Source organism: Chelon labrosus (assembly GCF_963514085.1).
Source record: "Chelon labrosus genome assembly, chromosome: 3".
NCBI classification, from domain to species: domain Eukaryota; kingdom Metazoa; phylum Chordata; class Actinopteri; order Mugiliformes; family Mugilidae; genus Chelon; species Chelon labrosus.
The window spans coordinates 5,079,110-5,103,533 of record NC_140339.1 but is presented as its reverse complement, the minus strand read 5'-3'; the positions used below and the strand labels follow the sequence as shown (position 1 = coordinate 5,103,533).

The following is a 24,424-nucleotide window of genomic DNA, read 5'->3' as shown; positions in this document are numbered from 1 at the left end:
TTACCTCAAATACTTCTATAGTCATGTGCTGGGGCACATGAGGAAAACTGAGAATTAAGAGTTAGAGGGATTATGAAGAAGATCCTCGTCCTCCTTTCACACGCCGAGGAGGAACAGTCAAATAAAACCTCAGTAGGGGGCGACTCACTGAAGCTAATAAGGGGGCAGGTACCGTCACAGGACTGAGACGCGCGTCAGAGAAGCCAAACGTCCCCCCATAATGAGCACCTTGCATGGACACACGTCACTGTGCAGTGGCTGCTCTGACTGGACGAGGGTGGGAGAGATTCCTTAACTCAATAACGTAAATGGCCTGACAGGAATTTTAATATCGTTGCATTCTTTTACGCACTGATCAATAATTCGTGGTTGGAGTTTTATCCCTCATATGGCTCCTCCAAACTCAACGCGTAACAGCTGCGTAACCCCACGTCATGTGGCCTTTTATCCTCTGTCGGCATCTTACCTACAATACAACCGCAGTTTACTTTAAACCACGTTATCAGCTTTGCATTCATAAGAGCGCAAAATACATTTAAATCCTAAATTAAATTTAGACTTTTTATGGAGAAGGGGTCCGCTCTTCCTCCTTCTCCGAGGCCTAAGGAATTGTCAGCCTATAATATTCTCCACCTTTAGGCAATTAGAGCTCATTTAAATGTGTCTTCCACTTCCTCTTCAGGATATATATCAATGAGCCGTGTCTACTTAATGGCCTCCTCCGCCTGAAGTCGTTTAATCTGGACTGCTCTTGTCAAAACTGACAGGCATCCAATTAGGATGGATCCCGAAGAGCGGCGGAGAGATTTAATGATACAGTCTGACTTTAAAACACTCGTACACACACAGACACGCGTAATGCGCAAACGCCGTAATGGAGACGTTATTTGCTAAAGTGGGCTGAGGGGTTAACTCATCAAAGAGAAAAGGTGACAAGTTGTTTTTTTTTAGCCAGTGAGCCTGCACAGCGCCCTCTTTTGGCAAGGCGACAGAAGCGACTCAGCACCATGGACAGAGGCAAACACACTGAGTTAGTCTCATTTATCTGGTTGAACTGGTCTTTATTGTTTTAATTGATCAGGCTGCATCATAATGAGTGATTATTATGATAGCTTTATTTTATTTATACATTAACAATATAAAGAATAGATGAGGAATCTTCCAGTTCTGGTATTTTAGCAATAATAATGAAAGTATTGTTCAATTCTGCTTGAAAACCTCAGCTGTTTTTTTTTTGGTTTTTTTTAGCGCTTTCTTCTTCGCATTGAAATCTCTGATAAATTTACCAGACCATAAATTACAAGTAAAGACAGAAAAATCTAACAGTACCTTTGGAGAAGTTTAGTAATTGGAAGTGACTCTGTGCAATGATGAAGCCAAAACATCCAGAAAGACAGCTGGAACGCACTCTAACTCTATGTTTGACAGATGGCTGACACCAAGCCAGACACTGCAGCTAAACCTCTGCATGTCTGTGATTAGATTACATGTCCATAATACATAATGTATATAATGAATGGGACTTATGGAACGTTCCAAATTTGTCAGATGGGGTAATGTGTTTGGGTAACAGGACTGAGTGAAAACCCAGGGACAAAATGTGTATTTTAACTAAGATATTGTGGATTTTTTATGAAAAAAAAAAAAACTTAAAGCATAGATAGGATGTGGAGTCACACAACAGTGAAAAACAAATACTGTATCTTAAGGATTTTAATCATAATATTTCATTTAAAGTATAATGTTAGAGTGCAGGGACAGGTAAGACATGCTATTTTTTCAGTGTTCTAGGAAGTTTTTATTAATCCTTACAAAATATATCTTAAATTTGAAATCAGATCAATGTGCAGGACACTTTGCATAATAAGAAAATGTATTTTAAAGTCAATTTTTGTGTACATTTATCCATATAATTTTCTAGGGATGGAAGTGGCACAGATTCGGTGGAATGGCTCGTATATTCCACAATCATATCTGAGCGCATGGATGTAAAGAACAAACAAAAATGCTCTGTAGTGCACAATATAATAAAGCAAACCCCTTATAATCTGATTAATGAATCTGATTAATGTTTATGTAATCCATATAGATTGTTTAGGGGCTAAGGACTGAGGGTCTAATGAGCAGCTGTTGATGGCAGCGCTCAAGATGTCAGAGAGAGAGCAAGGACGAGAGAGAGACCCACACGGAAAAGAAAAAGAGAGAACAGCTCCCCACAGACAAGATAAGAAAACATATCAAACAATATTTGTTTTACACAGTGTTTATTCTTTGAAAATGGAAACACAGAGCGTGATACACAAAACAGACAATATGGCTCACCCGAAGTCGGAAGTAAGAATCGAAAACGTCTCTGATGCTAAAGTGAACTTGTGCTCGAAGGGTTCTTGTTTTCTAAAGATGCGCGGAGAATATGAAAAACATGATCGCATGAGGACTCTCTGCTCGATTTAAATATGGAGTAAATCCACCACTCTTTAATGTCCTACAGTGACAAACGTATAATTTATTACAAAAGCTGTATATGTATTTGTATATGTCTGCCAGGTGGTAGTATAAAAACACAACAGCATCCACTGGGACTTTGATGTGAGAGCAACGCTAGCTTTCACCGCAAACAAAGACATTAAAATAAAAATTTAAAACCTGATATCAATGAAAGCAGCTTGTTTAAGTGTCTTCTCTTTTAAGATGAAATGATCCGGCGCTTCCTGAACTGAAGGGCATCGTTTTTTAACTTGCTCGAGATCAAATCAGTTCTCTCCAGTCGGTAAATCGGTTAAAATGGAAGAACAACACGCGCTGGCAATACATTCTACAGCCGATATTTTAAACAATTAACTAAATCTATGTAGAATAATATAGAATAATGTAGAATAATGAGGTAAATCTAAAGCAAACACCCTAAATGTCTTGTATTGTGTTGTCATGAACAAATGAACAGTTTAGTGTTATTGGTGTCGCGTAACAAGTATTATACTCTGCAATATGTCGTATGTGCAGTGCTAAAAACAGAGCTTATAGATGAGATATTCTCGAGCAAGGTGCAATAAATTATATAAAACACAAAATAAAGAATATTGTAGATTCTAGATTTTGATTTTTGCCTCAAAACTACACAAGAATATTGAAAACGCCCCGTATTTGGTTATTAGCGTTTGTCACGGCATCAGATGAAAGAGAAAAAAACAAAAAAACAACACAAACTCTGATCTGCACAGAAGCTTGTTAATGCAAGCTTTCAGTCTGAGACTAAAGAAGAGGACCAAAGGCTTGCATTATGAATTCTGTGCAGACTGAGCAGGTTTATTTTTGTTTTTTCTAAAGTACCGTGAGCAAATTACTTTTTTTTTGTTAAGCAATGAAATAAGGCAAAAATAAAAGCAAGAGTTGAAAACGACCTGTGTGGAGACAAGTTTTGATTTATATACTTTACAGGCTAACCTGACATTCAGTTATGACAATCATTTCAGCACATATCACAGCTAAGTTAATTTATTATTCATACACCTTTAGCCACATGTAGGAATATGTACAACGGAGTCGGCTGGGTCCCAGAAAAACATTTAAACTGTCACACTTTTAAGTTTCAGTTTGGCTACAGCAGTGCTAACCAAACACGGGCATTTTGTTGCAGTATGTTGTTTATAATGTGCCAGTGACATGGCCCTATGGTAAGTTTTGGTATTATTGAAACATACGCTAGAACGTTTGCCTCTGCTGAAGATGTAAATGACGGCCCTCTTAACTGTTGTGATGACTCAAACAGAAATAATATCGCATCTACAGAGACCCAGCCCTGAGAGACATCAGAAATAAAGAAAATAAATAAGCATTTGGCATGAAGTCGGAGAAGGAAATAACTCCTCAAAGCCTGTTTGCTTTAGCTCGTTTTTTAGACTGATGTCCTCTACGTGCAGGCTAGAAACAAACCAAGACGGCCACATGTTCGTGAGCAGCATCCACAAAACTGCAAATCAGAATTTTTATTTTCTGCCATAATAGGGAATTATATTGGAAATAAACAATGAGCCAGTGGGAAAAGGGTTAAGTTTACATCATTGGGATAATGTTGTGCCAGTCTGAATCTGGAGCATACCATTTAGCATACCAAATAGTTAAAGGGCAGACATTTACAAGAAAAGAAACAAAATATACTGAACAATGTGTTTTTGACACGACATCCTCGACACATTAAATATAAAGACAGCACCAAGCAAAGTAATGTATTTCAGAGCAGCTGTAGCTCCTCATGATCCCTGTTACCCAAAGAATGTGAATATGAGACATATAATATAAACAGAAAGAGACTTTTCCTAAATTAACAATTTAAAAAAAAAAAATGCTATTACTCTTTTGAACACTCGTATTGAACTGTTTCAATTTGAAATTGCACTAAATTAATTTGTTTATGTTGTATATATTGTCATTGACTCATTCCTGTCCACGGATGCATTCCTGCTGTTCTCACTGGGACCACTGGGTCAGATCATTTTTAGACTGAACCAACACACATTCAAGAACCATCTAAATACCCCGTTAAGAACTTTTGGATGTAGAGGTACCTTTGACAACACGGTCTACCCTCCTTTTATAAAAGACCTCCGGGAATGTTGCTGCTTCTCGCCCGTCCCTCTTCATGCCCTCACGTTCTCATTGATTTGATTTGATCTGGAAAAAATGTGAGAAAACCATTAAGGAACTAAATCGTGTTAAAAAAAGAAAAAACTTTGCTACGGTTGTTTAGACTCCAGTGTTAAATACGGTGAATTCAAAGTGACTAATACTGCTGTGCTCCGCGACAGAATGAACTACCAACATCAAACGGTCATCTCTGGAGTCTTGAAACTCAAACATTTGATACCGAATACTGAGTTAAAACTCAGGAGGAGCATTTCTTTTTCTTGGAGGCCACTTTCTTTCCGTAGATGCATTCTGGATATGGAAAGAGGAACACGAGTTTCAACAACACCCCACGTTTACCTCAGAGTAAACCTACGGTCCACTGAGCTACGTCAAATCACAATGTCACAGTGAACAGGGTGAAACTAAGAGCGCTCCAACACGATCTTCTACAGCTACATGGCGACACAGTAAATAAGACAACACTTATTGAACAACCAGTACTCACTGCATAATCTGATCTATGGAAGGATTTGAATGAGAGCATCAGACACAGTAAAAAGAAAGAAGATATTGATGGCGTTGAGCATCTGATACACAGCCGTGTGCAGCGTATGAATATACTGATGCAATTTTAAATCTATATATGTCACACATGTGTAGGACTGTGATAGAATTTTGAACATGCTACTTGACAATTTTATTTACTGCATTTATCATCGGAAATTATTAATCCAGTATTATTATTACTGCATAGTAGATCTAAAATATCATGTTTCAAGGAACATCAGTGTAAAATTGTACTAACAGACACTGAATTGACCACAGGCTGTGAAACTCACTGGTAAGGTTTTTTTCTGTTAATTAAGTGTGGTCATATCTGAGTCAGGTGGCTTATTTTAAACTTTAAATTATACAAATTAATAAATATAACCAATAATGCAAATATGACCAAAAACAGAAAGAAGTGTAAGATACTTATTTCTGTAATTCTGCAAATATACAAATATCTTTTTTTTTTATTTTAAATTGATTTTATTTGAATTGCCTTTATATTGTATAATACATATAAATATTGATTTGATATACATGTATTTTACAGTTGAGAGTGAACAAAACGTCCACCAGTCACTTTCACAAAGTTGAACTCTCATCATACCTTGTAGCCAGTCCACTCCTTCCTGTAAACCATCTCCTTTCAGAGCATCAGTGGCACTGAAACATATCAACACACATCACACTGAACAGGAAATACTTTGTCTTATCGTTACAGATTTAATGCTGAGGATGTACTTTGACATTTTTGTTTTTGGATCGTTTTTGTGGTCACGTAGGTGATGCCAAAATCAAGATATCAAGATCATGACGCATGGTTGCTGCTGAAAGGATGCAATTATGTCTTCCTTCCATGCTTAGATTTAACCAGCTGCACCAAAGGGCACAGTGCTATAAGTGTTACATGTACAGAAATCTCAAAAGTGGAGGTGGCAAGAAGAACAACTTATTTATGACATGATCGTTGAGTCTCCTGTGAGCAAATAAGTAAAATAAAAGTAGAAATGAAATGACTAGTGAGAATATCTTTTCAAAATGTGACAGTTAATTTACCTTAAACTGAAAAAAGTCTACTTTCTTCTATGCTTGTTAACCGACATATCCTGGTTGTTGAGTAAAAAGCTTCCCTAACAGACGCCACAGGAAGTCAGGACATCTGCCTGCATGCTCACACCAGACTGCATTATTTCACAGCGGATTTAATTGCGTCTACAATAACTACGCCGACCTTTTTTCAACAGTACAGGAACACAAGCCCGAGCAAATGCGCGTTCGAGTTCATACCAGATGTGCCAGGGTTTGTCTTTGATGTTCTCCAAACACAGCAGCTGTGAGACCTTGACAGAAGACAGAGCATCCCTGACATCCATCTTGTTAGCAAAGAACAGGATGGGAATCCTCCTGTGTTTAACATCTGCAGTGAAGCAGAGCGAAAAGATTCACGCGTTGTGAATAAGAAATGCCATTGGTTTAAAATAAGTACAATGAATAATCTGAAACTAAACTAACCCAGTGTTTCCTATTCATTGGCTAGACTATGGTGGGTCACCATAGTCTTATGGTAGGTCACCATAGTCTTATAACAAACCGGAAACGCATCTCATGTAACATAAACAACACTGTGGTGGTGTTGCGTTCTCCCTTCCCCTTCCTGCCTCCCCTACCTAAACCTAATAAGGTAATGCATGTTCCTTCAAGATAACTCTTAACACCACTATAGATGTTTCACCCTGAGCTTTGGGACATACCTTTTTCCAGCCTCTGCAGAGCAAGCTGACTCATGTAATGTTTGGCTATTTGTACATATAAAGTTTATGTTACGCTATTGTTTAAATCCACTGTTTGTGCTCTTGATATTCAGACCATTTAGATTTAAGTAATTATATTATAAGTATTCAAATGCTTTGTTTCCCTTGCATGACAAACATGAGCCTCAGGGCTCCATGCCCCCAGTCCCCCTAGTCTCACAAAATCCTTTAAGAAACATTGACTAACCTGGGGAGAAAAGGTACACTCATTACTAAAAAGAGTTACACTCATCTTTATGCAGTAAGTTGTCTATATTTAAAGAGCCTAAGAAGACCAAGAGAATCACCCGTAGGTCAAGAAGCACAAACATACCGGGATGATTCAGTAATGTGTCCAGTTCTTCTTTGGCCACTACCATCCTGAGTTTGTCCGCACTATCAATGACAAATATGATAGCTTGGCCTTCCCTGAGAAGAGATCAGAGACATGAATATGCATATTAATGTTATATAAATGGCAAAAAAAAAAAATAAGGTAGATGTTTTTATATCACCAGTGCACTCACTTGTAGTAGTGTTCCCAAAGGTTTCTGTATCTGCCTTGACCGGACATGTCAAAGACTGTGAAGGAAAGACTAAGAGAGCAGGACATCGTGTTTAAGAGTTATTCAGATAAAAAATGTAAATGTTCTTGAGGAAAATTAATTAATCTGCAGCAGAGATTATCCACTGGAGGAGTAAACATTCAAACCGGACATTTACGTATGCAGGAAATATTACCTGGATGTCTTGAACTTCTCTATGCTGAAGCCAATTGTTGGGACGATGTCTTGTGCTTGGGCCTGAAAGAGAAATGAGTTGTAATCTTAACAAAAGCTTAAAAATGGAAGTGCAGCTCACAGCACTATAAACAGAGCGATACTGAGTAAGGATTTGTACAACTTCTGTTTCACGTTATTGAATTTATTATTTGGAATATCCCTCAAAATCCCTACATATTTCTTTGACGCACGTATTGTGTCTACGTCAGAAACATACTTACATTGGAGGGCTTGAGTTTGTTGATGATGGTGGTCTTTCCGCTGTTGTCCAGACCGAGACACAACACGTTCACCTCCTTCTTCAAGCCCAGCCATCCTGCCAACTTGTCAAACAGCCCCATTGGCTAGCCAGCAACCATCAGCTGTCTGTCTGATCTTAAAGCAAAAAAAAAGTCCATAAGCGCTGTGACATTTAGACCGTAACAGCAGCAGCAAGCCTTGTAGATTAAACAGGGCATATTGAGCAACCAGCTCGAACACCGACACCATTCAGGCGTAACATGATGACGACCTTCCTAATATTGTGTAGGTCTCCCTTGTGCTTCCAAAACGGTTCTGACTCATCTGAAAATGGGCATAGTGGGTTGAGGGGACAAACCTGTGGATCACTCTTGTTCCAGTGCATCCCACAGATACTTGATCAGTTTGGGATCTAATGAACTTGGAGGCCAGGTCAACACCTTGTGCTGTTTTCATGTTTTTTTGACCGTTTTTGTGTGTGCAACTGTGTCAGGCTGCTGCCATCAAGGAGTGTCATTGCTATGGGGTGGGGGTGCCTGGTCTGGTCTAGGTGGGTGCTACATGTCTAAGTTACATCCACACCAATGAATGCCAGGTCCAAAAGTTTCCCAGAAGAACATTGTACTGCCACAAGATGCTCAGTGATATTCACTTCTCCTGTCAGTGGTTTTAATATTGTGGCTGATCAGTGTACAGTGTGTAAACTAATCTACACTGATTTCAAATAATGTCTATTACAGACCACCTGCTCATTTTGATTAACTGAAACTGATATCAATCACCATCAGATGATCACATTATTTGTTTGCTTACTTAAAGCTTAAATACTTGCATAAGCAATGAAAGGAGCTCCTGGTGGTGTTGATTCTAACCTCTAACTGTTAGTGCTGCCTTATTTAAGTTTTATAAGTTAAGACAATCACAAGACATCAAACAATTTAGTTTTGTCTAACGGTGCGAGATCTATTTTACGTTGCTGAAGTTAAAATGTCCCGACCTTTTGCCATAAGGCCACCAAGAGCCAGCAAAGACAAGTTCGCATTTACGTTAGCATATTAGCATCCACGCTGCACTACAAATACAATTGCACTCACAGTGAGAGAAACGATAACAGTGAACTGAGGACGACGTATCTGTGTGTTTAGCATCAGCCAACTCACAGAGCAACTGTTCACAGGAGCCAGAAACACACACACAACACTGCTGTTTGACGACTTTTACCCGCTAACCGCTAGCTTAAGCTAACATGCTTAGTGAGCTCTTGCCAGGTGCAGTTAGCGTCCGTTAACAGCTATTTAGTTAATCTCTTGTTGTCACTGTTAGCTAACTAGCCGTAGCTAACCGTTAGCCACTGGCAGGGATTCATTACTTCAGCTTGCCAGGTTTACACAGGCTGTAGTTCTTGATATTGCTAATTTTACAAGACGCTTTCAACCGTGAAATAAACTCATTTTAGCTTCGTGGCACACTTAATATTATCAACACGTTAGCTGGTGGTGATGATATTGCTACCGTTAGCTTGTATTATCCTGTCTCCTGAGTGTTTAGCGGAGCTGTATTTACCTGTAATTTAAGCGTGGTGTCTTTCTTCCAGGATAAACTCAACGCTCCTTTAGGCAAGCCTGTTATTATTAATACCCAGCGTCAAATGGATGTTTCATTCATTTCTACGCTGACCCTCTTCTGTTCCCTTGCTTGCAGATTTAACACAGAGTTATTTACACTGTGTTGCTGGGGAAACCGCCGTGGTGACTCAACACCACCACCTACAGGCCAAATGAGGGTACAGCCTATCTGATGCCGTAGTCTTGCAAACGTGACAGTGTAATGTTTTAGTTTCTTGGCTATGCACTCACTTGCCAGTTCATTAGGTACATTTAAAAAACAAACAAACAAAAAAAAGCATTCTAATATAATAGCCATGCACTAAACCCTATCCTCTTGAAGGTTATGATATTCTGCAATTCAACCATGGTGCTCTACAGAACGCCACAGGAAATATTTCCTACCAATGGTCATCAAATTTTATAATTCCTACCTCAATGCGCAATAAATACAGTGCATATATTAAGTGATATGTAACTTAAGTGTAACATATATTTAACCATATATGTTGTATTCTCATTCTTCTGTTTTTTTAACTATAAAATTCTGTTTTTGTATTTTTATACTGTGGTTTATTGGCGTAGCTGTGACAATTATCTTCCCCCCCTCGGGGATTGATAAAATATTGACACTTTTGTTTCCGTTACTTATCCAGTTTAACAACGCCACAAACCACATCCTCCAAAATGGTCACACAGATGCAGATAAATGACCACTCTTTTTTTTTCTGTTTCAGCATAAACTGAACATTATGACAGTCATGAAAGGAGATTTAGCGCCAGTCCGTGACATTAGGATGCATTTGTTTTCATAAAAACGTTCTAGTCCTAGTGTATATACAAAAACAACAGGAAAAAAAACAGATTGTAATTGCAGACATTTAATAAATGAATAAACAAATAAATAAACAAGGAAATAATGGTTATCAAAATCATTTAAACTCCCATTTTTTTGTGTTGTGCCTGTTTTTTTGTCTTATTTTTTTATACCATTTGTATATAGTATGTAAAGCCTATGGACAGTTCTATAGACATCGACAAGAAGTAAACAAATTTATAGCTTTGTAAAAATATCTTTCCATTGTCTTCGCCTCTTTAAGACTGCATGGCTTTCGTCTATAACCTCTCCCAAGCACCCATTTGACAAACTCACCTGACAAATCTTCATGTCCGGAACACGTGTCTGTCTCTTGAGTGACAATTAAAGAGGACACTGTTTGTGTTGTGTGTTTGAGAGAGTCAAAGGATCCATGGATACCTCTGTCTGTGTGTGATGATGATGTGCAACGAAGAGCAATTACCAGTGCAGGATTTAGACAAACACAGAAGATGTTAATGCCATGGGCAGTTAAAGTCTGAGAGAAAACTATTAAAATAGGGTCGTTTATTCAGGAACAAACATACTGAATAAAACATACAACTTTCACTGGACTTTTTGTACAAGACATACTGCATTATCATAAGGAGAGAACGTACATTTCTATAAAATCTTTTGACATTCAGCGGTCTTCAGTTCAAAAACACAAAAAAACATGATTGTATTTACCATTCTGTCAATCTTTATTTCTCACGACGTGTTTCATGAGCCAGCCGGAGAGGTTAAAGTCACACACTGTACCACACACACCAGTCACCAAATGACATATCCTATCCTCATCCTCTCTCTCTGGCCATGAGGTAACGGACTTGAGACCATTCAAAAGTCAATAGAAACTGTTGGATTGTCACTTGGAAAGAGAAGAGGTATCGGTGAACACTTGAATAGACACTAGAGAGAAGAAGTCCTAAATTCAAGTGAATGCTAGTATTTGCTGAGAGAATAAAGAAGACCGCATTTGGCCAACGCTGACAGAGGTTGGTTGTTGTGGAGGCTGTTTTGATAATGATCCATCAGATGATAAGTGTGTGTTAACTAGACCACGTGTGGTCTAGCGGCGGAGGCCGCTCACACCGGAGCGGCGCGTGGTACCTGCTACACCTAACAGTCTGGTGTTTGTGCAATTAGTTGAATGACGATGCCAAAAGGAACTCTGGTTTGTTTCCAGCGCCGTCTGACTTTGCGAGGAGGCGGCGGCGGCCTCACACTTGAAAGCCGCTCTGCTGGATGTGGTGGAGCTGCAGACGGAGAGACTGTATGCTGCTTATGATTCTCCTCTGGTGGCCGATCAAACAGATCCCGATGCGTCTGATGTCGCTGCAGAGGACAAGAAGATTTATGCATGTTTAAAGGAAAACTTTGACAAGAGTATTAGACCTAGTCGTGCAGCAAGAGAAACACACAGTTGATTTTGTCCATGCCACTTTAAAACAATGACATAAACAATATCCACCTTTTGCTAATAGGACAAAATACTGCAATAACAGCAGTAGTCATGTGCAGAAATGTTTGCAATATCTTTAAATTTATGATGATAAAAACAGGTGGCAAAGACCGTATACACACTTTTTCTCCCAGACAAAGCTTAATACTCAATTTTCATTTTGTCGGTTCCTTTGATGCCACTGCGCTTCCTTTCAGTAGTTCTGCTGCACTCTGTTTACTTCAGCTCCACTCACTCTATGCTCATGGTGGAAATGGAATCCAGTGTTGTGTATCCTGCTGCGAGGAAGTTGTTCTTGTACTGGCTCATCTTGATGGAGTCGAGCCAGTCGCCGATGGAGATGAAAAGAGGGTAGTCTGGCATGTCCTCCGGGGAGTCGGGGTAACTTAAAGGGCGCGCAGACATGTTAGCATACCACTGAGGTGAGCAGTAAATATTCTTTACACGAACAAGTAGTTTTGGTTGACATGCAAAAGCATACAGTACATTAACCTGCCTTAAAGGGGAACTACTGATTTTTACAACCCGGATCTTATTTCTGGCATACAATACGGTCGTTTACTCACCCATATAATTTTTGTGTAATTTGTAGTTGTTCAGGAGATATTTAGATCTGCATATATGTACTAGTTTTTTGCAACATGGCTGAATATTTTTCCGATCCTGAAGTTGGGGACGAACCATAGCAGTAGCAAATTACAGGTAAACAAGCCGACCGCTGCGGCGCTCAGAGATGACATTATCCAGGTCAGAAGATAACAGGTAACTCCAGACTCAGTGGGGAATAGCACTACCGTACGATAACAAAATATTGGTGAAATGAATGAGTTTCATGGCAGATAATGTGTTATTTAGAGGCTACGTTTCGGTGCCCCAGTCACTCCCACTATATGGATATATGCAGATCTAAATATCGCCCGAACGACTACAAATTACACAAAAGTTATATGGGTGAGTAAACGACCGCATTTTATCCCATAAATAAGGTCCAGGTTGTAAAAAACAGTAGTTCCCCTTTAATGGAGATGGCTTTAGTTTAAGGTATGAAGTGTGGGATGAAAACCAGACACTAACTTGCAATATTACAGCTTTGACAATTTTCTTTACCTCCAAAACAATTTTATCTTTGTCTGGCGATGTGATACTAATCAGAGCAGGCTTCTCTTTTATTGTTATTTTGTGTGGCACTGAAAAACTCATGCTATTTTAATGTACATTCACGTGATCTTTATCCAAGATGTCCACATTTTCTTGAGGTTTGTCCTCTGGGTGTTGACATTATAAGGATACAGAGGTTTGAAACTTACCTCTGAACGTCACTGACCAAAGTCAGCAGACTACTGGGATTGATTATGAGCTTGTCAAGGAACGAGAGCACGTCGTTGAAGCGTGGGCGTTGACTCGACTCCTTCTGCCAGCAGTGCAGCATCAGCTGGTGCAGCGTCACAGGGCAGCCCATTGGAGCTGGCAGGCGGTACCCCTCCTCAATGGACAGAATGACCTGAGAGTGGGAGATAAAAAATATTGCCCATTGCATTGATGGTCTTTCAAATCTTGATGGATTTAATGAGATCAGGAGCTTACATCTTGATTGGACATTTCCCAGTAGGGCCTCTCGCCGTACGACATCACTTCCCACATGACAATCCCAAAGCTCCATACATCACTAGCTGAGGAGAACTTTCCGTAAGCAATAGCCTCTGGTGCTGTCCAGCGTATCGGTATCCTTCCTCCCTGACAAAAAACAGCAACACAGAATCAGCTTGTTAAGGTGATATACAGACTTTTTGCCACTATTGTTTGATTGTTATATCAGCCACTAGATCCACACTCACCGTAGCTGTGTAGGCCGCTTCCGTGTCATCTTCAAGAACTCTGGACATGCCGAAGTCAGACACCTTGCACACCAAGTTTTCATCCACCAAGATGTTGCGGGCGGCGAGGTCTCTGTGAACGTAACCCATGTCTGAAAGGTAGGTCATACCGACCGCGGTGCCGCGCAGCATGCCGACCAGCTGGAGCACCGTGAACTGACCATCACGTGTCTGCACAGAGAGGACAAACGAGACGTGAAGAAGACAATATTTCACCAGGAGTAAAAGCGTACAGGTGTCAAAATGCGCCCTCCTCACCCGAAGGAAAGAGTCAAGGGCTCCGTTTTCCATGTACTCCACCACTATCATCACTGGTCTGCCTGAGGGTAAAGTGCAAGACATAATATGAGGGGTGAACAGGAAAAAAAAACTCTTTGCAAACACACGAAAAGACATGAAGGGCTTACTCTTAGTGACTACGCCCTCCAGCCGGATGATGTTGGGGTTGTTGAACTGTCCCATGATTGAGGCCTCGCGCAGAAACTCTTGCCTCTGTTGGTCCATGTAGCCGCCTTTGAGGGTCTTTATAGCCACAGCAACGTCCTTCCTTCCTGGGATACGCAAGCGGCCGCTGCAGACTTCTCCAAATTCACCTGTAAAAACGCAGTACACACACATGCACTTGTAAAAATCCAAAAATAATGACAGATTTGCATGGTTTAGGGTCTCCATGAAAGATTAAGCATGGTGTGCTGACTCTCTGCAGTGTTTGCTACTGCTGAAATGTGTGCATTGTACTTATTAAAGCAGAAAAAGCTTTTCAAAAGTCAGTTAATCCTTAAAACTTGGAGTTAAAATAAATTAGAGACCACATTGGAGAGGCCAGGGTTCTTGCATGCCATATCGGGAAAACTGTAATTTCCCTCTACCTCCAGCAGATGACAGTCATGTAACAAAAATAAACCCGCATAAATTCTCCAAGGCTTAAAAGCAGACATAGTGTTTTCAATTTAATGATCCATCAGACATTATTATCAACTGACAGCAGCATTAGCTTTGCAACTCTTAAGAGTGGCAATAAAATTACAACTTTATGGAGATCTGAATTCCTTTTTAATGTTTTACTGGACATTAAATGAGATCATTTTTCTATCAGCTGCCAGACAATAATCACTAGGGTATCCCGTGTATTATTAATTTAGGATGCATTACTCACGCGCTAAATAAACCTCTGTTCACAAATCATGCATTTGTCAGTATTAGCAATGGTTTTACCGGCGCCGATCACCCTCTCGATGCATATGTACGAGGGCTCTATCTCTTTGGCAAAGTCCTCCACAGCCTGAGTGGGATCTTCGTACGTATCTGGATCCACGTAGGTCTTTATTCCAGAGAAAGGGACTGGAAGAGATGTACAGTCACAAATTAACATGGGACACAGTGTTATTTTGGAGCAGAGTGTCCTATAATGAGATGATCACATGTACAGGTTAACGTTACCATGGGTTACCAGATTATAAAATGCCTATCCTACATGGCTTATGTAGAAAGGTTCTTGCATTTTGCTCCAATGTCAACAGTGTGCATTTTCTTAATTCATTTAAAACCAAACATTTGCCTGCATAATCATTAGTCTGCTACTCTACAGCCACGTGGGGAATGCTGCTGTATTGAACCATATAACTTTATCTTTTTGTCGAGACTATGCCAAATAAGTTAATTCCGTATCCACTTGTGCGAGTTTGTAATTGGTGGAGCATTTGCTTCTATTACACTGCGAGGTTTTCTCTGTTATTTCGTCAAGGGAGGCAAAATAAGGGGAAAAAACTATAAAGAAGGAGCAGAGAATATGCCCCAGAGCAGCGTAAAAAGACATTGCAGGCAGCCAGGATTCAGCCTCCTCCTCTCTCGCTGAGTCTGGGGGACGCTGCTGCAGAGAGCGCTGTGCATGATGACTGGCACAAATGATAACTTGAAGCAGCCCGTGGTACACCTCGAGCAGTAGAGCTGGGGACTAAATGTACTTTATAGCTGTGTCAGCTGGTATTGTTGAGGGTTGAAGGCTTTGGCTGAGATAGATTCCAGTTTGGAGTCTGCATCCCACCTCTGTCTCCCGGGTGTCTAACCTCGGCTCTATATAACAGAAAGAGCCTTTTTCTACCAGTATGTTGAGCCTGCTGGCATCCCCCCCTTCCACCCCACCTGGGTGATGCCTCCCTGGAACACAGCCATAAATAACAAACAACATAAAACAACTGGTCGGGGCAAGGATTATAACTTCTTTAGCAAATTTCATATTATTTGAGTAAAACAAAAGACGCATGGCTGTATATTTGCACTGGGAACACTATTTCCATTCTTTGCCATGTGCCGTGAATAAAACTCATTCATAGACACCGATCAGCCACAACATTAGAACCAGTGACAGGAGAAGTAAATAACATTGACCATTTTGTGCAAATTCAATGTTCTGCTGGGAAACTTTTGGACCTGGCATTCATTGGTGTGGATGTTACTTAGACATGTAGCACCCACCTAGACCAGACCAGGCACCCCCACCCCATAGCAATGACACTCCTTGAAGGCAGCAGCCTTCCCCAGCAGGATGCGGCCTGACGCACACAAAAACGCTTTAGGAACAAACTCAAAAAGGTGTTGACCTTCGAAATTAACTAGATCCCAAACTGATCAAGTATCTGTGGGATGATCCACAGAGGCCCCTCCCCTCAAAGGCCCCCCCACTAACAACATTGTGTTGCCAGACACCACAGGACACCCTCAGAAAACCCGTGTCCATTCCAGTCACAGCTGTTTTGGAGGCACAAGGGAGACCTACACAATATTAGGAAGGTGGTCATAATGTTATGGCTGATCGGTGTATACAGCAAGTCCACAGCAAAACCCGAACTTTCTTTACCCTAAAGGAAAAACAAAGAAGAAGCACACAAACAGGACACTTAAAGACTCGCGCTCCGTTTTCCTTGCACAGACACAACATAGGCTTGGAGGTATGTCAGCAGGTTGTAATATTTTCCTTCCCAGTCTTTTAAGTCCTTCTCGAATCAATCACAAATCCCCAACTCAAGCCCACACATGGCAGGGACGGCTAGATCTTTCTCAGCAGGCCGCATTTGCTCCTCCGCAGGCATCAGATCAAATCCTACAAGAGCTCCCGCCAAACTGTCTTAGTAAAATACAAGGAATCACATTGTTCCACCGGGGAAAGATACTTCTCGCCTTTTGGGGGGGGCAATCAATAACTCTGTGTTTATCTGTAATTGTAGCGCCACACCTGGGTCAGCGCTGTAATTCTTAATCGGAACAGCGAGTTTTGTCAAAATCCGATAATGGGCATGTGGCACACTGTGAACGTTGAACGGCTGGGGGGGGCAGAAATCCAGAAATAAGGCCAGTCGGTGCGATAAAAGCCCAAACACGATGAGAGGACGCTTCTGATGGCGCACACAGCGGTGAGACAGGCATGAGGATTTGAGACTGTCATGTGTGGTTACAAAAAAATGAGAAAACAGGCTGCAAATAGAGCTTAGTTTGGCGATAACAGGTGTGAATGTTTGCTCGGGGACTTAAAAGGACGCAGAGAAGAAAAATCGGCACAGATTTCAGTTTAATCTTATATCTGGACTGCTGCCTAACTGATATTGGATTTTGGAATATTTTGGGGTTTAATAAATGCATGACATATTGAATTACAGTTTTTCTTTTTTACAATAAACACACAACCTAAACCACAGTTTAAATGTGGGTATTTGTTTTCTTTTTTTCCTTTTTTTTTTGGAGAATTGTAACCAAGATGCATTAAAGCAGATGGTTTCACAGGTGAAACTGCAGTGAGATACTTTATATATTCAGAACAGACTGGCCATAAGGAATTCAACTGGATTAAGAGCGGCCGTGTAAACCTCTCAGCTACTCAAAAAGTAAAATATTAGCGCCTACTAACTACGTAAACACTTGATTTTTTCCCTCTGGGGGTGGAATACATTATTTCTGTGCGTGTTTGCCCCATGAGGGGGTTATTCTAGCAGATCTGACGTGTGTCCTGTGGTGTCTGGCAACAGAATGTTATTAGTGGGGGCCTTTGAGGGGAGGGGGCCTCTGCGGATCATCCCACAGATACTTGATCAGTTTGGGATCTAGTGAATTTGGAGGCCAGGTCAACACCTTGTGCTGTTCTTCATGATTTTTTGAGTTGTTCCTAAACTTTGGATGCATGCATCCTGCTGGGGATGGCTGCTGACTAGCATTAGTGTTAGTAAGCAAGCAACAAACCTTCAGTCTATCCTCTATTAGTAAGTGGATGTTCTGTAACAAAGCGAGTGAGAGTGAGTTCATAACACGACTAAAAAGTGAATCATCTGTGGCTGATTTTATTTCTGTGGAAGTCAAAACGTAGCTACATTCTACTCACGATAACACAAATGCATGAAAATGCAAGTCTGATGCAAGCCGCGGCCACTGTTGGCAAAAGCTGTGGGAAGCATCTCCTGCTGCACACATTCTCCCGGCGTGAAAAGCCATGCTATGTTCAGAGGGCAAAAATCCGAAACAGACACACACACACACGGTGAAAACTTTATATACAGTACCGTGTCCACTGTGGAAGCGAGTCCTCCTCTTCTCCTCTGACTTCATCCTGGCTTTAATATACCCCTGACACCTGTACAAGGGAACCGGATTACCAGAGGATAAAGAATCGTGTTTGCCATCACATAAAAGAGCACTCTGCATCTCTAACTCTCGGCCTTCCCGCTAATAACCTCCCCAAGTGTTTTGTGCTGAACCACACAGTGAATTAGCAGACATTATCGGCTGAAAACAATCATGACATCTAACAGATTTACGGAGCTCATGCTAAAAGGTGGAAACGTTTATTCTGACAGCAGAAAATGCCTGGAACGCTTTTTCTTTTCTTTAATTCCACATCATCATTCTTTTCAAGATGTCTTTGCTCAGAAAGAAAAAAAAACTACAAAAGAACAAACAGCCATTTTCCTCTTTTTTTTTTTATAACCCATTATTTTGGAGCAATTTCTGTTCTTGCCTTTATGTAGTTCTTTTTATTTTCTTCCACTTTCCCACGTTTTTAGCATTCACAGTCCCGTCTGTTCAAGGATTTCAGTCGCCACAGAGAGGGAGAGTCAAAAGCGACAATCAAACACTAGCATTTAGCAAAAAACGCCTGTGCAAAAAAAAAAAAAAAACTCTACGAGAAGATCTTTCGAAATGTCTTTGTCAGATTAAACGCGCTAATGTATTTAGCAACTTTTCACTTCAAACTTCTGTAGTTTGAAAGCCACTTGCATCAAAACACTTTTTAGACTCAGTTTAACCCAGACCAGAGAGAGAGAAGTGATGGATTGTAAAGTTCCACCCACATACTGTAGTGTTTCTGGCTCTTTATAATCCCCTGTGGGCCATTCCTGACACATGAGAAGACTGGAACATGATGTGATGTTGAGTTCAATTCAATTTTGTTTACATAGCATCATTAACAAGATTTACAGAACCCGCAGCCTAACACTCCAGAGCAGGCACTGTAAGGCGACAGTTGCAAGGGAAAACTCCCATGTAACTGGGAGACACCTAGCTCACAAGTTGGAACCCATATGCATGAGTTATAATCAATGCAAAGGATGGTCAGAGACAAAATGAATTGTAGAAAGCTTCGTGAGTATGCGCTGTACTCATAAAGTTTCTGTTATAAGCAGCACAGATGCAGGAAACTATGTCAGAGACAATCGTTGCTATATCACCAGTGAGTAGGCTGACATGCATGTTTGCCCCATGTGGGGGTTGTTCAGGCAGATCTGATTCTGCATAGGTGAAGTATTCCTGCCCAACTGTTGCATAACAGTCTAATGCTGCACAAGTACGGTTTATTTCAGTTACAAACTGCAGCATATAAGCAGGCAAAAAATAGCAGGAGTGAACGAGCCCATTTTCCTCAGATATATTAATGGATTTGTTGACATATTTAATATATGTGAAAATATGAACTGAACATATTCTTCTTTGGAATCTGATATCTCATGGGCCTCAAGTCACTCGTATGAACAGATTTCTTTTTAAGTGCCACATTTGAACCCTTGCATGCAATTGTTTTTAGAAACTCAAGCATTTTTGTATGATCACACCTGCAGCATTAGGATTGTATACTTGAGTTACAAAGGATGGACAGAGCCAGCATTAATTGTAAAAAAAAAAAAAGCTTCATGAGTCACAGTAAACTATGTCAGAGACGGTCATTGTTATATTACCGGTGAGTAGGCTGGCGTAATGCATGCATGTGTGAAGTACGTTATGCAATAGTCAAGTGGGATAATGTGGGCTCATCTGTTCCAATATTTCTTCTAATGCTGCACATGTACGGTTTATTTCAGGTAAAAACTGTAGCATGCTGCAAAAAAAAAATAAAAATAGCAGGAGTGAAAGAGACCATTTCCCTCAAATATATTCATGGATTTGTTGACATATATATGTTAAAACCATAGACTGTAAATAAATATGGACTGCGGAACAGCTCCTTAAAGGTGAAGCGAAGGCAAGTAGAGCTCCCCCTGGTGTCTGGCTGCAGTATAGGTCATAAGCTCCACCCCCTCCATGTTAGTGGATGGGACTTGGGCCAAACTGAAACACTAAAATAAATGTCACATATATATATATATATATATTTTTTAAGGATGGTTTCTGTCATTTTAGGTAGTTAATATAATGTTGATGAATGTTCAAGTGTCAATGTTTCTGGTAAGTTTTGTTTTAGTTAGTTATTTGACGCCATAGAAACAGGATGTGACGTCATGATGAGTACCAGTTGCCATGCCAGCCGCTTTGTGAAGCAGTCTCGTAGGACCGGGAGAGTTGGAACTAATAAATAAATAAATAAGTACAGTGTATAATCCTTGGGGTTTCCTTGGGGTAGTGCAGAGCGCAGCATTAATTAAACAAAAACGTGAGTGAGTCTGGAGGAAGTGTGGGCGGCGCATCGGTATCGTGCCTCCACTCTCGGACTATACTGTGCAGACTCTGGCTCCAAAGGCTCAAGGCGGTGCCACCCGTATATACCAGGAAAATAGCATCAGTTCCGCCAATGCAAGGAAGTGGGGACGCATTGTCCATATTTATATACAGTCTGTGGTTAACGTACGGGCCTCATGCCACTCATATGAACAAACTACATTTTAAGTGCATTTCTGTATGATCATACCAGCAGCATTAAGGATATTATACTAGTCTCTGCACTTGGAGAAAACTTGTTTTTGAGTTAAAATGACCTAAATGAATCTACAGTAAGAGAATCTGATTGCAAGGAACCCCTAAGTACAGGCATAGTGAAATATGTAGCCTGATATATCAATTTAGGGACACGGATTATGATAATAATCATATCTGCCAAACTTGCACCTATTACAGGAGGTGTTAATCAAGTTAAAGTGAGCAATTTAGTTTGCGCAGCTTGGTGACTTTGACCCTGGTGGGAGCGTGCTTCGCAGAAAACAGTCTCAAGAATCACGTGCCTTGCATGGGGTGCCTTTTCTGCACACATTTTCACACGTTCAGAAATGTTCCGCATGCAGTGTTTGCAAATTGTGCGATCAGAGATTACCACACGAGCTTGTGACGCAACCGGCTATAAATCAAGACAAACTATCTCCACTTTCTGGCCATTTTTCATTGTTTATTATTAATAAGTGCCACTAATGGTGAAAAACCCCGTGAACCGGAGGGAGACCGAAGAAAACAGTCTGAGGCAACCTGTGGAGGTTAATGGAATGGAGCAAACTGCTGGTACATGCATTACATGCTGAGTAATTAGGCAGAAAATTGGTTCAGCCATTTGGAAAATAAGAGTGTCTGCTTGGTGGCAAAAGAGACTCCATTAACAGACTTGTAGAAGCAGCGTCACTCCGGAGATTATGAGAAGGGAAGGTGTGTGTGTGTGTGTGTGTGTGTGTGTGTGTGTGTGTGTGTGTGTGTGTTTGGTCTGGTTTTAATGATAAGGCTAAACCAAAGGGAAACATCTTACCGTCCAGTGATGAGGAGGAACAGGGTGAGGATGACCAACAGGGAGAAGCCTCCAACGGATGCTGTGACAACCACCAGAACCTGACCCTGATCGGCGATGTCAGGATCTGAGGAAAGTGAGAACTAATTTTTTAGTTTCTGCTGCTACTCAGTTAAAACACTCGGCATATTTATCACAGTGAAAATCCAACAGAAGGCACTCATTTTATGGTTTCCTCATGCATGCCCAGTTTCATCTGCTTTAACTTATCTGTAAACAACGCGGCGACGATTAATCTTATAAAAAGCTCATTTAAAATGTTTGTCTGCTCCGAGTTCGGGGCTTAATTCAGACTGTGCCGGCGTGATGCAGATAAGACAGTGAGATACAGATGGTGGAGCTGTTCCTGTTTAGATTTGGGTAATCGATCACGTTCAGTGAAAAATGGGGGGGCTGCGCAGTCAGATGCACATTAAAATAAAAATGTTGTTGTAAAATCATGACTTGCTCTTTTCCACGGAGTGCTTTGGAAAGTGGTGCATATTTCTCTGGCTTTGCCTTTCTGTGCTGTGCATAAGTTTTAAAAACATAACAGAGTAAAACTTCTTCCACACTCGTACCCTCCGCTGCAGTCGCAAACTCAAAGCTGGGGCTGTAAACCGTGTAGCCAGCTGCCGTGCGAGCGCGCACATGGAAGACATAAAGAGTGGACGGCCTGAGCCCCGTTACCACCACGCTGGGGACTTTGGTCCGCGTTGACGAGTAGCTCAGCTGCTCTTGCTCCTAGAAAAAGCAGAAACCGATTGCCAGAGATGATAAACAAAAGCCCATTTTGTCAGGACAGATAAATGTGTGTTGTTTTTTTTTGCATAAACCTGTTATCACAGCAATGTGTCTACAAAACACATCAGTTGTTTTTATCCTATTAACCATCACAGCAGATGGGGAACAAAGCAAAGATAACAGCACATTATGAACGCTCAACACTTGCATTTGGGTTTCTGAGTGGGCAGTGTTGGTGTAAAATCGCCGGGTGGTGATTTTTTAGCTGTAAAATGGGTGTAATGCAAGCCTGGTTGTGGACAAGACCAAGGAGCTGGTCATTGATTTCAAGAGGAAGAGGACACCAGTGGAGCCCATCACCATCCAGGGCCTGGAGGTGGTAGTAGTGGACCACTATGAGTACCTGGGAGTCCACATGAACAGCAGACTGGACTGGACTGGACTGGACAACAGTGATGCTGTGGACAAGAAGGACCTGAGTAGACTCCTGAGGAAGCTCATGCAGCAAGTCGCTGGAGATGTTCTACCAGTCTGTTGGTGTGAGCGCCCTGCACTTTGCTGTGGTTTGTTGGGGGAGCAGCACCAGCAAAAAGGACATGAGTAGGATCGACAAATTGATCTGAAAGGCTGGTCATGTTATTGGCAGTGGATTGGAGATGTTTGTCTCAGTGAGGGGCAGGAGGACACTGGACAAAATGCTCTACATCGTGGACAATCCTTCACATCCACTACACCAGACAACACAGAGGGACAGCTGATTGATCCAGCTTCACTCCCACAGTGAACGCTACAGGACTTCTTTCATACCATTCTCAGTCCAGCTGTAAAACAACTCACCTTTCTGCAACAGATAACTCCATGTTATTAATGTTAATGGAATTGCACCTTACCATCATTCCTATGTATATAATATATATACTTCCGTCTCTGTTTCCGTCTCTAACCCTAACCCTAACCCTAACTCATTTTTTTCATAGGATAATTCTAGTATATTTCTTTACTGTATTTATATAGTATTTACTTGTGGTTCTTAAGAGTGTTTTGTTTTATGTGCAACTAAGCTACTGTGACCAGGCAATTTCCCTTGTGGATCAATAAAGTTCATCTGAGTCTAAGTCACTGTTACCCCAACACATGGCCTGAGAATGCCTTCCGTATAAATTATTTATTGTGATAAAAAAGGTTTTACCTTCTCGAAGTATTTGACCTCATAGTCCACTATGTCTGAAGGTGGCTGTTCCACTTCTGACCATGAGAGGGCGATGCTGTTTTGAGAGGCCCAGTCTCTCCTGACTACACCCACCAGAGCAGGACCTGAGGACGCAGCCAGAGAGCGGGTAATGAGCACCGGGGTTAAAAACCTGCGAGGGGTAGGTTTGAAATGATGACACGCAGAGGTTAAACAACGACAAAATCCACAAGTCTTTTCACATCATTGACATTGCTTGCAGAAAATATATCCTGAATCTTAAAATCAACTTTAAAAAAACAAAATTATAAGCCTTTTGGACTTGTTGCACGCTAATATCTGTTTGTGTCAAAGAGCGAACCTCGGTCTAAAAATAAAAAGAGCGAGAGAAACAAGCAGAAAAATGGTGAGTTCAGCCCAGAGTACATTCCCCCTGGCAACCAGTGGACTGAGGACACAAGTGACCCCGGCTATGCCCTGCTCCAGCCACTGCAGCGAAAACTAAAGTCGCTCTACTGTGTTTAGAGGCACTGTGTCAAAAGCGTCTTTGGCCATCGTAAGAGAGACGTAATTCATTCAACAAAAAGTTGAAAAGCATCTGGAAATGAACTTGCAGAAAGCGCCCGGTGCCATTTGCAGCCCCTCTCTCCTGCTTACAGTAAAAGAGCCTGTGAGAAATGGAACAAACCAGTGGCCGGCAATT

At 41.1% G+C, this 24,424-nt stretch overlaps 2 protein-coding genes across 2 annotated transcripts in view; both read right to left on the bottom strand.

Annotated features, from left to right (window-relative positions):
• Window positions 1–2,294: 2,294 nt before the first annotated feature.
• On the bottom strand, window positions 2,295–10,038 carry arl6 (ARF like GTPase 6). Its single transcript, XM_084540895.1, has 8 exons — window positions 9,551–10,038; window positions 7,969–8,122; window positions 7,707–7,768; window positions 7,493–7,561; window positions 7,300–7,394; window positions 6,463–6,592; window positions 5,783–5,838; window positions 2,295–4,671 (listed from the first exon to the last, which is right to left on the bottom strand). Exons 2-8 carry the CDS (start codon window positions 8,086–8,088, stop codon window positions 4,646–4,648), a joined length of 558 nt encoding a protein of 185 aa, XP_084397021.1. The 5' UTR covers window positions 8,089–8,122; window positions 9,551–10,038; the 3' UTR covers window positions 2,295–4,645.
• Window positions 10,039–10,605: 567 nt separating this feature from the next.
• The window catches only part of LOC311485390 (ephrin type-A receptor 6-like), a 39,364-nt gene continuing 25,545 nt past the window's right edge, over window positions 10,606–24,424 (bottom strand). Inside the window, exons 6-17 of the mRNA XM_084540758.1 lie at window positions 23,722–23,846; window positions 22,370–22,532; window positions 21,771–21,876; window positions 18,334–18,404; window positions 15,002–15,127; window positions 14,194–14,379; window positions 14,045–14,106; window positions 13,748–13,957; window positions 13,497–13,646; window positions 13,220–13,413; window positions 12,148–12,297; window positions 10,606–11,785 (exon numbers count right to left, since the gene is read on the bottom strand). Of these exons, the coding sequence (XP_084396884.1) occupies window positions 11,671–11,785; window positions 12,148–12,297; window positions 13,220–13,413; window positions 13,497–13,646; window positions 13,748–13,957; window positions 14,045–14,106; window positions 14,194–14,379; window positions 15,002–15,127; window positions 18,334–18,404; window positions 21,771–21,876; window positions 22,370–22,532; window positions 23,722–23,846 (1,658 nt within the window). The 3' untranslated portion in view covers window positions 10,606–11,670. The remainder of the gene's footprint in view (window positions 11,786–12,147; window positions 12,298–13,219; window positions 13,414–13,496; window positions 13,647–13,747; window positions 13,958–14,044; window positions 14,107–14,193; window positions 14,380–15,001; window positions 15,128–18,333; window positions 18,405–21,770; window positions 21,877–22,369; window positions 22,533–23,721; window positions 23,847–24,424) is intronic.

What these genes read in the sequence shown, in the direction of transcription:
- arl6 (XM_084540895.1), bottom strand. Translation starts at nt 8,088, where the DNA reads ATGGGGCTGTTTGACAAGTTGGCAGGATGGCTGGGCTTGAAGAAGGAG. An exon ending in GAGAAGTTCAAGACATCCAG is followed by an intron (nt 7,562 to 7,706) that starts GTAATATTTCCT and finishes CTGCTCTCTTAG; the next exon opens with TCTTTCCTTCACAGTCTTTG. An exon ending in GACAAACCCTGGCACATCTG is followed by an intron (nt 5,839 to 6,462) that starts GTATGAACTCGA and finishes GATATGTTTCAG; the next exon opens with TGCCACTGATGCTCTGAAAG.